Source organism: Macaca fascicularis, chromosome 1 (genome assembly GCF_037993035.2).
Source record: "Macaca fascicularis isolate 582-1 chromosome 1, T2T-MFA8v1.1".
NCBI lineage: Eukaryota > Metazoa > Chordata > Mammalia > Primates > Cercopithecidae > Macaca > Macaca fascicularis.
Window position 1 is genome coordinate 170,536,977 of NC_088375.1, and position 12,567 is coordinate 170,549,543.

Consider the following 12,567-nt stretch of genomic DNA (forward strand, 5'->3'; position numbering starts at 1 on the left):
AATACACAGAACTCCTCAACCAGGGGACAGGGCCAAACTCAGCTCCCTGTGGCATTTGACACAGTCTCCCGAGAGGGAGGAGGGCACCAACGGGGACCACCTTCAGGGTTCAGCTGGGGGACAGAGGAGAGACTCCCTCCTGCAGCCATCCCTGTGTGGACAGCCCCCACCTGAAACTCTCATAGATTCCATTTCACAGATGAGGACGCCACAGCCCAGGGAGGTTTGTGATGTGCCAGGGTCACTTGGCTGGAAATGAGGAGCTGGAATCATGGCCCTGGTCTGACAGAGCCCTGAGCCGGGCTCTCTGTCCCACCCCTCCCGACCTTGGCCTCTGGTAACACCACAAATGCACTTGAAAAAGGAGCCGGCCATCTGTGCGACTGGACCCAGCCTCAGCCCTCCTCCACACCCTCGCCTCCCAGCCCCTTCCTCCCTGCCCCCATTCATTATCTTCGCAGCTGCTATGCCCACTGCACAGCTCTCTCCTTGTAGCCTGCAAAACATGTCTTTCAACACCCAGCCCAGGTGTCCCCTCCTCCAGGGAGCCTTCTTGGCTCTGTTGCCCAAGCCAGGTGCTTCCTCCAGGGTCCCCCAGACCTGGGCTTCTTTCTTTTACAGCAAGGATCCCCCTCTGAATTCTAATTATTTGTATACACGTGTGTCGCCCCCAACCCTACCACCCTGGGAGTTCCTTGAGGGCAGGCATAGAACTTTGTGTTCACCTCTGTGTCCTCAGCCCAGCCTGGAGCTTGGTACAGAGCAGACAACAGAAAGAATGAGTCAGAGGTCCCAGTGGACCACTGGCCAGATGCTGCCTGCAGGCCTTAGCAGAAATGAAGCCCCATCGCAGATGTAGATTGTAGGACCTCCAGAGGCGTAATTAAGATTTTAGAATGAGACAGAAACACAGGGACTTCTCTGGTGTCATTAATCAATGTAAATGATGCCACTAACACGCAAAGGATGGTGACAGAATGTCAAGGTCAGGTATTGGTCAAAGGAGCTGTGGGCAGAGGGTGGGGCAGGCAGGAGCTGGGGACCTGGGTTCTGGGGGGATGCAGGGAAGAACCTAGATGGTCCCCTCCAGGCCAGGGAGGGGTGGCCTGCCAGTTGCCTGCCAGCCTGGGCCCAAGCGCAAGCTCATGTCCCCCAGGTCCATGCCTTGCTCCCCAACCCTCCCTTCACCGCAGGATCAGTGAGAGCACTGTGTCGGGCTCCAGGACACTCAGAGCAGTGGCCCGGGGACATCTACTCCTCTCCGCACACAGGCAACACGCTGGGCCTGCCCGTGGCAGGGAGTGAGTTCAGAGGCCACCCTCACTGCCCTTCTAAGAAGTGTGCCTTTCATCTCATGAGATCGCCCCCAGGCCAGTTTCAGCCTAGGCATTGGATGTGGGGTCAGGAAAGAGGAGAAGCCTGTGAGGTATTTGTCCCCACCTCATCCAGAAGCCAGTCCACTCCAGGAAAAGTGCTATCGGGTGAGGGCCCAGAGGCCCCAGGGGCCAGACGGGAGGCCAGTCTGCAGGTCCCTCACCCACAAGGAGGTGGTCCTCCCTAACCTAGCGAGCGTCCCGGGAGCCAAGTCCGGCCAGGTGGCTCTGACAGTTTAGGAGAAACCAGAAATCAGGATTCTTATGTGAAATACACAGATGTTCAAATGTTACCCCAGAAATGAGAGACAAAACGTGTGGGAGGGGACAACAATGCCGGGCCTACAGTGGCGGCTCGGGAAAATGGGATGCGCAGGAGTGGGGGGCTCCCAGGGCACACACAGCAGCAGTGACCCCTCCCAGGAGAGGTGGACTCCAGGCCGGGAGGGCACAGGCCCAGGCGGCTGCATGGCAGGGTGCCGAACAACCTCTAATCCGAACAACCTCTCTCTGGGGTGAGTGCACCAGGTCCCATTTCATAGTGAGGAAACTAAGGCACAAGGAGCTGAAGTCACTGGCACAGAGGCACACAGTGGCCTTGGTGAAGCCAGGCTTGAACCCCAGATCCCAGGGACAGGACGCCTAGCAAATTTTCCTAAATACAGTAGTTCCCCCTCATCTGGCTAGCACCAAACCCCACATCCACTATGCATACATTTCGTTTCTGAATTAGGCACAGTAAGAGATGAATAACAACAGCCAATAATAAAATAGATCAATCCTGACAATATTGCATAATCATGTCAATGTAGCCTCTCTCTCTCCAAATATCTTCTTGAACTACCCTCACCTATTTTTGGATGGTGGTTGGCCACGGGTAACTGAAACTGTGGATAAGGAGGAACCACCCCCCGTTACGTGGCTCGGGCATAACAGAAAAACAGTGTTTTGTGGGTTTTGTGGTGGATTTTTTTGCGCTATGGAATTGCTATCTTCCAAGCCCCCGTCAGAGACTTACTTCCCGTTTAAAAGGACTCATCGGCGCAGGCAAGGAGAAGTCCCAGAAAACTCCTGGCAGACTCTTGGGTCACTGTGAGACCCTCAGCCTCTCTTCCTTGGGATTCATGTGACACTAGGGAGGGAGACCCCAAAAATGCCTGAAATGGGATTTTCCTTCTACCTCTGGCCAAGCCTGATGACATTTGGTTTGTTGAACTGTGCCATGTGTCTGTCCAGTCCTATGGCACGGCCCACGCACTGCGCTTCACTGTCACAGCACCGCAGGAGGAGAGGCTTTGTCATCGTTCCCTCTGCAGCTGAGGGAATCCCAGCCCAGAGGCTCGCTCCAGGCCCAGGGTGCTCGCAGGGGCTGAGCCAGGGCGGAAGGAGTGGTCCCCGCGGTCACATGCACACCAAAAGGGGAGAGATGGGGCCGGGACCACAGTCAGGGCAGGCGAGGGTGCAGTGGTCGGAAGGACACAGAAACACAGACCTTACACCAGGAAGGCTGTGGAAGGCCCAGGCCAGCCGCAAGGGTGGTGCGACCTGCCAGGATTGTGGCGGATACAATTTGCCTAGCCTCAGCCCTTGTACCAAAACATAGAATTTTGCAGGGAAGTGGATACAAAAGTAACTCATAGTCAACACAGGAAATCGGAAAAGTGCAGGAAAAAATGCAAAAGAAAATTTAAATTGTTCATAACAATACTAACCAGAAACACACTGTATATGGTTTGGAATATTTCCCACCAACGTGTTTGGGGGTTTTTTTGTGCAATCAAGATAATACTGTGTATACAACTATCTAATAGGCTTTATTGCAGTAAACTCAGTAGCAGCTTCCCCATTATGATAATAATTGTGAACACCCACTTGTAATAAGCTCATGGTGTCCCAGCCTGGGGCCACCGTGCGGGATTTACTCAGCCTTCCCTTTTACACGGACAGCTATGTTGTCTCATTTTTCACATTCACAAACAACTCACAACAAGAAGAACATAATTGTGAAAAAAGATTTTTTCTTTTTTACTGTCTTTTGCATTAAAAAAATTTGGAACATGGAAACAATTCAAAGACTACAAAAGGATATGTAGAAAAAGTGAGTTTCTCTCGTTCATTCCCACTGCCTTTGCATCCTGAGGCAGCAGCTGGTCCTGGGCACTGTGTCTCCTCTAAGAGGCTTTCCACACACATCTAAACACACATACTCCAACACTCGCTCCATTTTCTCCATAATCCGCAGCACGTAGCCTGCTGTGTCTACCTCACATACACACTGAACCTTGTCTTCACTGGGATGTCCAGATGAGTGAGTGGCTACAGAATAGCATGGTGGGTGTGTGTCTCGTGAGCTGACAAACCAGCTTTCCAGAAAAATGCAGAGCTCTGAGTTGTAGCCATTGCTGATGCCCATGGTGTAAATATTGCACCGTGTCGGGGCCAAGCTACCAACAGTCTAACAACTGGCTGGTGAATTGTCCAGAATACTTAACACTCATCTCTCAAGAGCTAGAATGAGCTGGCTCTAGCCCAGAAGGTTAATAGCCTTTTGTATGGAGGAGTGGGATAAGAAAATGATTGCCTAAATAAATAAATAAATAAAAAGAAAATGATTGCCTTAGGATTAATCCCCAGATGTGGAAATTCTAGATTCAAGGATATAAACATTTTTATTTTTATTTTTATTTTATGAGGGTTTTATTTTATGATTTATTTTTATTTTATTTTTTGAGACAGGGTCTCACTCTGTCACTCGGACTGGAGTTAAGTGGCTTGATCATGGCTCACTGCAGCCTTGACCTCCTAGGCTCAAGCAATCCTCCCGCCTCAGCCTCCTGAAGCTGGGACTACAAATGTGCACCACCATACCCAGCCTTAACGTTTTTAAGGCATTGGTAGATTAACCAAATTACCACCAGAAAGGCTGGGCCAATTCACATGCCCACCTGCCAAGGCCAAGCATGCCCATCTGAATACACCTTCACTCATGTTGGGTGCTCTCAGGTTTTTAATCTTTACTAAAGAATGGGAAATATCAGTGTCATCTCGTGACTTTAATTTGCATCAAGGCAGAAAATGATGCAACTGTATTCTTAAAATCAAACATTTTTTATATTCCATTGGTTGTAACTATTCAATATATTATTTTGATTTTAAAAATTCAAAACTTGCCATATATAGGTGGATAGTATTCAGTTATGAAATCATTAGGATTCCCCTCTCCACCTATGGTTGTTAGCAAAATAATGCCCAAGTCTGTTTTAAAAGCCTACTGAAAAAAAAATTAATGAAATAACAGCAAAGAGGAATTGTGATTTCTCTTTCTATAAAATGTAAATATTAAAATTCCCAAATACCTCTATGACAGCAATATTCAGGAAATAATATTTTATAGTAAACATTTTTAATAAACAGCAGCATAAAATAATCAGTGTTTAATATCATCTCTGGTGTGTGAAATACAAATGCATATATCCTTAATATAAAATAGCCTTTTTGTCATTACAATTCAATGTTTGTCTATTTGAAATGCCCATAATAACAAATCAAACATTAAGTAATACAGTGATTAAATGCATGCAGTGAAAATAAGGAAAGATATGGTAGGGTGAGATATCTGAAAATTGCCGTTATATATTTGAAGAAAATCTATATCAAGTTAAAAACAAAGGAAACAAGAAAAACAGACCAGATATAAAAATGCAAAGATATATTTTCACTTCTGTGACACAAACCATAAGCATAGTTTTGTGCAAAAAAAGAGAAAAAGATCTGAAAACAAAGTCATCTTACAAAACACTGTCAGCAAAGGAAAAGATATTTTTCAGTTTGTGAAAAAAATACTATTTTAATACAAAAGAGACTGTGTTATATAGTATCACAGTGCGATTATAAAATACATTATTACAAGTGGTTTTGAAATTTCATTTGCTCACTTTAATGTTTTCAGTTATTATAAAATGTTTACAATAAATGTTATAGTTCTTTATAAAAAACTAACTTGAATTTACTTTTTAACCATAATAATGTTTTACCAGAGTAGGTATTTTACTGGCTCATGGAATGCTAATTTCCCTTTAAGGGACTTCTAGAAAAACTCAGATTCACTGAAATTGTGTACTTAAAATAATAAATATTCTTGGAAAACAATTGATTGTCATATGATATACAAAATTGTGGTTTGAAGCTTCATCATTAAACAGTTGCATAGCAACAAAAGGATACAAATATTCTCCTCTACCTAAAGTTAAGAAACGTAACTTCTGAATCAGCTTATTTATGCCACAAAAATAGGTCTTAATTTATCTCCCAGAAATCTGGATATAGCCAATTCTTCGAGTTCACAGTACCTGTAAGTTCATGTTTGTTATTTGAAGACTCAGGTTTGGGAAAATTGCAATGCATTTTGGTAAACATATTTTCTTGATTTCTCATGCAAGTTGTATTTTGTAAAAATGAAAACATCAATGTGTTTTTAATTCTCTTATATTCTCCTCATCAAATATCATTTCCGGGAATTACTTTTATATCCTGTCTCTTTACAAGTCTCTTATACCTTTAAAGTAAAAATGAGACTTTGAGACACTGTTCTTAGAACAAAGGAGGGTTTTTTTAACAAGAAAAAAATCAAAAGTAAAATTACTTTCTATACAGAACTTGAAACGCGTAAGAATTCTAAACTTGGCAAAAGATGGTTGGCAGGTAAATGCCACAAGCTGCACATCTGAAACCTCCCACTAAGGCAAAAATGGTCATGTTGCTTCTGTTTGCTAGTTTAAAGAATTCAGTTCTTGGTAACTTTTGAAATGAGAACTCAGTACTTGTTTTTTAGGAAGACCATCATATTTTGCAAAATAGAATTAATTACCTTTGGATTCCAACTAACTGTATGAATAAATTGTTGTAATTCTTGGGGCGGGAATCAAATCTGTGATCATTACCAGCACAGAAAAAAAGGGAGAGAAACTTAAAAATTACTAGACATTGGTATCATGATGGAGTTTCCTACTTCCCTAGAGTCCATTGACCATAAGCACCCCAATGCCTCAGACAACTTGTAAACAGGGAGTTGCAAGGGGTGGGTGTGCTCATCTGTAGCCACACACTTATTTTTCAGTGTTACTGGTTCCAGAAAACTCCTTTGGGGGCTGTCCCCATGGGAACTCTTTTTCCTTTCCCACAGAAACTGATCTAGGCTGTGGGGCCATTTTCCTGGCTGTGCTTCCTTTGGCGCCTCATTCCTAATCCAGCAAAGTGAACTATCAACCAACAATCAATTCTAGCACCCACATCTAGCCTTTTTATGGTCTGATGCCCTGTGTTATTCCAAGGGCAGTGTAAGCACACTGTGAGAAAATCTGGGAAAGACCCTCATGATCAGAGGAGGATTCACAAAAAGGCACACTCTACACCTTCTCAAAGAAGCCCAACGACATAGAAGGCTTCAGGGCTTGTTATACTTGTCTTATGGCTCATTTCCCTCCAGGGTTTCAAATTTGGCCTGAAGTTTCTTCATTGATTCTGAACATCATTTCCATAAGAACATGCGCAGAGTCTAAACCGAATCAATATAATTCCTGAACATCTGTCCTGAAGAAAAGACAGCAGGTAGACAAATGCTATGGCATATATACATCTGGGGAAGAGACCAGTCATGGTGACTGAAGGCTAAAACACAAAGCACCATTTGACTTTTGGTTTTATATTTAATCACAAGGTTCTTTTTCTCTTCACTGGTGTGCAGTTTTCAGTACTTGAAACCACATGTTCCAATCCCAATGCCATGTCATGCACTCCAATGGAGTGTACATCCCACAATGTTTTTTTTTTTTTCTGGCCTAGTGTCTGTCCTGCTTGGTAAGACACAGTCAAACTTCACAGAAGATACCTGTTGCGATGTCTGCTAAATGAGAACCTTACTTTAATAGAAACATTTGAATATAAATCTTTTCTGCGGCCGTCTAGTTTGTCCTGTATACCACATTTACAAAAGTTGTGCATTTTACAGTTCTGCAGAAATCATAGATTCGGTGTGTCCATGAATATTGGCATCTCCTAGCAAAGATGCTTGCTTTGCATCAATTTTGTACGGTTTTTGAGATTTGTTGCCAAAAACGGTGATACCCATTCCACCAGGATGATTTGGAATTGACATGTGTGGTAGTAAAGGAATATTTGCTTCCTGATTGGATCCTGATGAGGGCAAGCTAGTCACATGGCCAGTGCTAGTCGACCCACTGGCACTGCTTGGGGACCGACTCTTGGGAGGCGGGCAGTGCTGAATCACTCTGGGAGGACCTGTTGGCTGGTAGTGGGCAGCTGGAAACGCTGCATATCCAGGAGGTATTGGGTATCCATTGATGGGAATGAATCGCTGGTTCTGAGGTATTGGCGGGCCAATGAAACCAGCAATCTGGCCCTGTGGTGTAATACCCTGGCTCGGGAATATGTAATTAGGATATCTGGGGTTACTGAGATTACTCACTGGGCTGGCACTGAGGGAGGTTGTCTGTGTGGTGGCATTTCCCCCCGAAGGAGTAGTAGAGCTGGTGTGACTTGACAGTCCCTCCCAGGACCGAAGCCGGACGTGAATATCTTTAAATCTTGGTCTCCTGGAAGGAATCTCATTCCAGCACTCTGTCATGAGGCTGTACATTCTGGGTGGGCAGTCTTCAGAGCATGGTAAGAGCTGCCGTTTTCTCACCATCTCAATCACTTCCTGGTTACTGAATCCATAATATGGCTGGAGTCCAAAACTGAAAATCTCCCACAGGACAACCCCAAAGGACCAGATATCTGAATCGGAAGAGAATTTGCCATACATGATGGCTTCAGGCGGCATCCAGCGAATGGGCAGCAAGGACTTACTCTGGACCCTGTAGTAATCAGCGGAGTAAATTTCTCTGGAAAGCCCCAAGTCTGAAATTTTTACATGAAGTTGCTCTCCGATTAAAATATTGCGAGCTGCAAGATCCTTGTGGACAAAGAAGTGACTAGACAGGTATTCCATGCCGGCTGCAATCTGAATTGCAATGTGCAGAAAATCTCCATGGTCCAGGCTGGATTTCACAGTCCCATCTTCATCACTACTGCAGCCAACGTCAGAGTGTGGGGATCGCATGATGAGGAACTCATGGAGATCCCCCTGATTCATATATTCAAAAAGCATGCACACAGGTTGTTCCTGAGTGACGGCACCTAGCAGGCAGACAATATTGGGGTGGTGCAGTTCTGCCATTAGGGAGGCTTCCTGTTGAAATTCTGTCCATTGCTGGGGATTGTTATAATCTTTCAAGGTCTTGATAGCAACCAGCTGAGCATGGTCCATGCCTGGGAGATAGAGATGGCCTTTATAGATTTTTCCAAAGGCACATTCACCCAATTCTTCCATAAAGCGTACAGCAGAAAGAGGCAGCTCTTTAGCCTTGCTCTGTATGAAACAGAGGAAAAAGGTGGTTTAAAACATTTCTTCAGGCAAGACAGCTTTGCATCCGAAAGGAGGGATGGGGCATATAGAAAAAGGTTCTATAAACAAATGAAATAAAATATTGTAGGTCTGTATATCTTTCAAATTGTTGGCTGCAACTCAGGGGAGGTGCCACAGGCAACTTTCCATCACTACCCTATCCCCTTCCCTCAACCCAGCCCCGAAATGGTTTCTTGCTGTTGTCTAGAGTCTTGGCACTCAAACTGTGGTCTGGGGACCAGCAGCATCAGCATCACCCAAACTTACTGCAAATGCAGACTCTTGGGCCCACCTCAGACCTACTGAATCAGCAAGACCCCAGTGGTTTCTGTGAAGATTAGGGTGTCAGAAACACTACCGCAGAGGCTACGGCCTGGTACTCAAGAGCATTTGTAATCTGTTCCTAACTCACTTTCCTGACATGATCCCTTGCTACTTCTTTAGTTAAACAGGTTTTCTCAATGTCCACCCCCGAAACCATTTACATTGTTGCGTAATACTTTTGTTTCTCCAATGTTCTGCCATTCTTAGAATATTTATTGTGCTAAAAGAGAAACCAAAACAAAAGATTGTCCTTCTGAAGTACTCACAATAGAGATGGGAAGGTCTGAAATGTGGTCCTCTCCATTGATTAAATCTTTTCTTTTCTAAAAATTCTGTTTCAGGCCCCACTTCCTACAAAACCTTCCCTGACCACTATGGTCATTTCTTTGCTAGAATCTTTTGCCTTTACTGTGAATGCCACCACACACATAAAGCAGTGTGGTGGCTGGTTACACACGTGGCCTCCATAGCCAGACAGTCTGAGTCGGAATCCTGCCTTCTCTACTTACCAGCTGTGTGACCCCGGATACAACGTTTAACTTCGTGCCTCAATTCCTTCATCTATAAAATGGGATGATAATAATTGTACTTACCATGTTATTGCAAACTTTTAATGAGTTAATGTTTGTAAAGCACTCAGACCTATGAGTTAATGTTTGTAAAATACTCAGACCCATGTCTGGCCCATGATAAGTACTATTTAACCTTTTGTTATTATCATCAACTTGATGTTTCTGTTCTTTTTATGCACATATTTTGTCCTCACAACCAGATTTCAAGGGAAATCTTACTGGAAGCACTGCCCTTCATACCAACGTATATCCCTAGGGCTTCTCAAGTGGGTTCTTTGTTAATTGACCTTAAGACAGACAGGTGAAGGCATCTAGCTCACAATGAAAATAAGTATTGAATCATGACATTTGATCTTGGCAAGTAAATGTCTATAATGTCATATGTTTTTACTATTTTAAAATATACCTCAAATTTAGTCTGATGTTTCATTTAATTTGTTAGAAAAGAAAGTAATAAAAACAATGCATTTTACATACAACTGATTTTCAAATAATCCCCATCCTTGAAATCCTTATTTTTTTTAAAAAGAATACTACCCTGAAAATTCTAATTGAAACTGACAATGTTGAAATACATATGAAATCCAGAGCTCTCTGCACAGAGTTTAAAACAACAGTTTAGAAAATTTGGTTAAAAAATTCTCTTATCCAAACTCTGCTAATTCAGAATTCATGGTAATTAGATTTGTTCTAGGCTGATATTTTCCAGGGCAAAATGCCCACTAACCTAATTGTAAGTGTAAATAAACTTGCAGCAAAATACCCACTTAAAAGGACAAATTGGGATTGGGGATTTTAGAACATTAATTATTCTATGCAAATAATCTGTCTCATTATAAATTGGTCTCATTTGTTCATCAAAGCAGACTTTGTGAGGTTTATATTTGGAAATGAGTTTTAGAAAGTTTACTTGTACAGAAAGTAATGGTAATGTGTTGCTTTAAACTTTCAGCAAATTAAAGCTTATTGATCTAGTTCTATTCAATATAGTATTGTTTGTAACAGCAAAATATTACAAATGACCTCCCTGTCCCCATAGAGAACACATTAAATCAATTACGGTGGAGCTAGTAAATAGAATATTCTACATTTGTAAAAAAAAGAATGAGGACGTTTCCTATGTACTGGTATGGAAAGGTCTACAAAATCCTTTGCTCAGCTAAAAATAAAAAGCAACAGAACAGTTAATGCTGGGTGCTGCTTTTGTGTAAGAGAGAAGGAGAAAAATAACACATGAAATATATTTCTTTGTATAAGCATAAAGAAACTATAAAAGGATACTTGGGAAATAGATAGCAGTGATTATTGGGGGTATGGAAGTAGGAACTAGAAAAAGGGGGCAGAAGTAAGAGATTTTTCACTTCATGCTTTTTTATGCTTTGAAATTTTTCAACCAGGTGAAAATATTAACAATGCTCAAAATTAATTAATTTTTTTAAAAAACCAGGGAAATCTTCCCATCTTACTGAACTAGGAAATATCTTTTGCAATTACAAGTCCATCCACCATTTTTCCTTTTGCTTTTAGGGTCTGTATTCTTGTGGGAGCTCGTGGAATTCCTTTGAGAGAGCAAGGTGTGGGTAATGAGAAAGGTAACCAGTCGAGCCAACCCTACTTTTTTGTCTTGTAGCGCTCAGAAGATTTTACTTTTGCTGGCAAGAGTAACCCAAAGTGAATTTTTCCTGCATGATGTTAAGATTGGAGATTTCCATCAGAACTTTTCCTAATGATGTAAATAAATCCAGTTTAGGTGAAGGTCCCCTGAATGGCACAGTAGATATCACTTACTTTTTGACAAAAATAAGATCTCTAGGCTTTTGGAGATAGAGAAATTTAAGGGACTGAGTACTGAAACTTCTTTGTGGAAAATGGGAATTAGGAAGTAAACTCATGGAATATTAGACTGGTATAATGAGGAGTTAGAAACCCAATACCCTCTCCTCCTTCACTGCTTGAAACAAATCCATAGGCAGTATGGTATAATTCAAACCAAGTGAGCTTTGGACTCCTATAAATTTGGGTTTGCGTCTTGAATCTGCTGCTTTCTATTAATAATAGTTAATACTTACATAGCACTTACTTTGTGCCAGTTACTGTTCTAAGCACTTAGCAAATATTAACTTATTTAACACCATGATCCTGTGGCATAGGCCCTATAATATTAATCACTGACCTTGAGTAAATTTCTTAACTTTTCTGAACCTCTGTTTCCATATCTATGAAATAATGTACTATCTAGCTTGCGCGGTTGCAGTAGAAATTAAATACAACGATGTATGAACGTAATTGCCACCTAATAAGTGCTCTTTAAATCATTCTTATTGTCCTTATTAGGAAAGTCATCCATGAAGTAAAGTAATGCAAATAATTTAGATCCATTTAAGCCTTAAGTAGTTCCAGAGTATTTAAATTTCTTCCTGTTAATCTTTCTCTGTTCTCCTGCAGTTGTTAGTTAAAAAAAAAAAAAAAAAGCTTTAAAAATGACAGAGAATTTGTTTTGGAGCTTGAGGGTAGGTGAGAAGTTGAGTGGCCTGTGGCTGGCTCCTCTGAGATGTGAATGAAGGTGAAGGCAACAAGAATTCATGTAGAAAAGTGGATGGTAGCAGATGGGAAAAGGAAGTAAGCCAGTCAAACTTCTGGAGGTGGGAAAAGAGGAAGAGGTGGACAGGACCTTGGCACCAGCCCTACACATGGCCTTGGGGCTTCGTGGCTAAGACCAGCTGCATTCCCCTCCACTGAGGTAAGCACATTTGTTCTCATATATTTGCCTTTGGAAAAAGAACGCTTAATTTTGCCATTTTACAGATGGAGAAAGGGGCTAAAGAAAGTATCA

General features: G+C 42.4%; 1 protein-coding gene across 6 annotated transcripts in view; it reads right to left on the reverse strand.

The window, feature by feature from the left end:
• Positions 1-5,067: 5,067 nt before the first annotated feature.
• The window catches only part of ROR1 (receptor tyrosine kinase like orphan receptor 1), a 408,557-nt gene continuing 401,057 nt past the window's right edge, over positions 5,068-12,567 (reverse strand). For 4 of the 6 annotated variants that reach the window (XM_045369694.3, XM_045369690.3, XM_074004848.1 and 1 more), the window contains one exon: positions 5,068-8,802. In XM_045369694.3, the coding sequence (XP_045225629.1) occupies positions 7,375-8,802 (1,428 nt within the window). In that variant the 3' untranslated portion in view covers positions 5,068-7,374. Of the gene's footprint in view, positions 8,803-9,671; positions 9,724-12,567 lie in introns of all 6 variants that reach the window. The other 2 variants (XM_074004865.1, XM_074004866.1) reach the window with 1 other exon arrangement.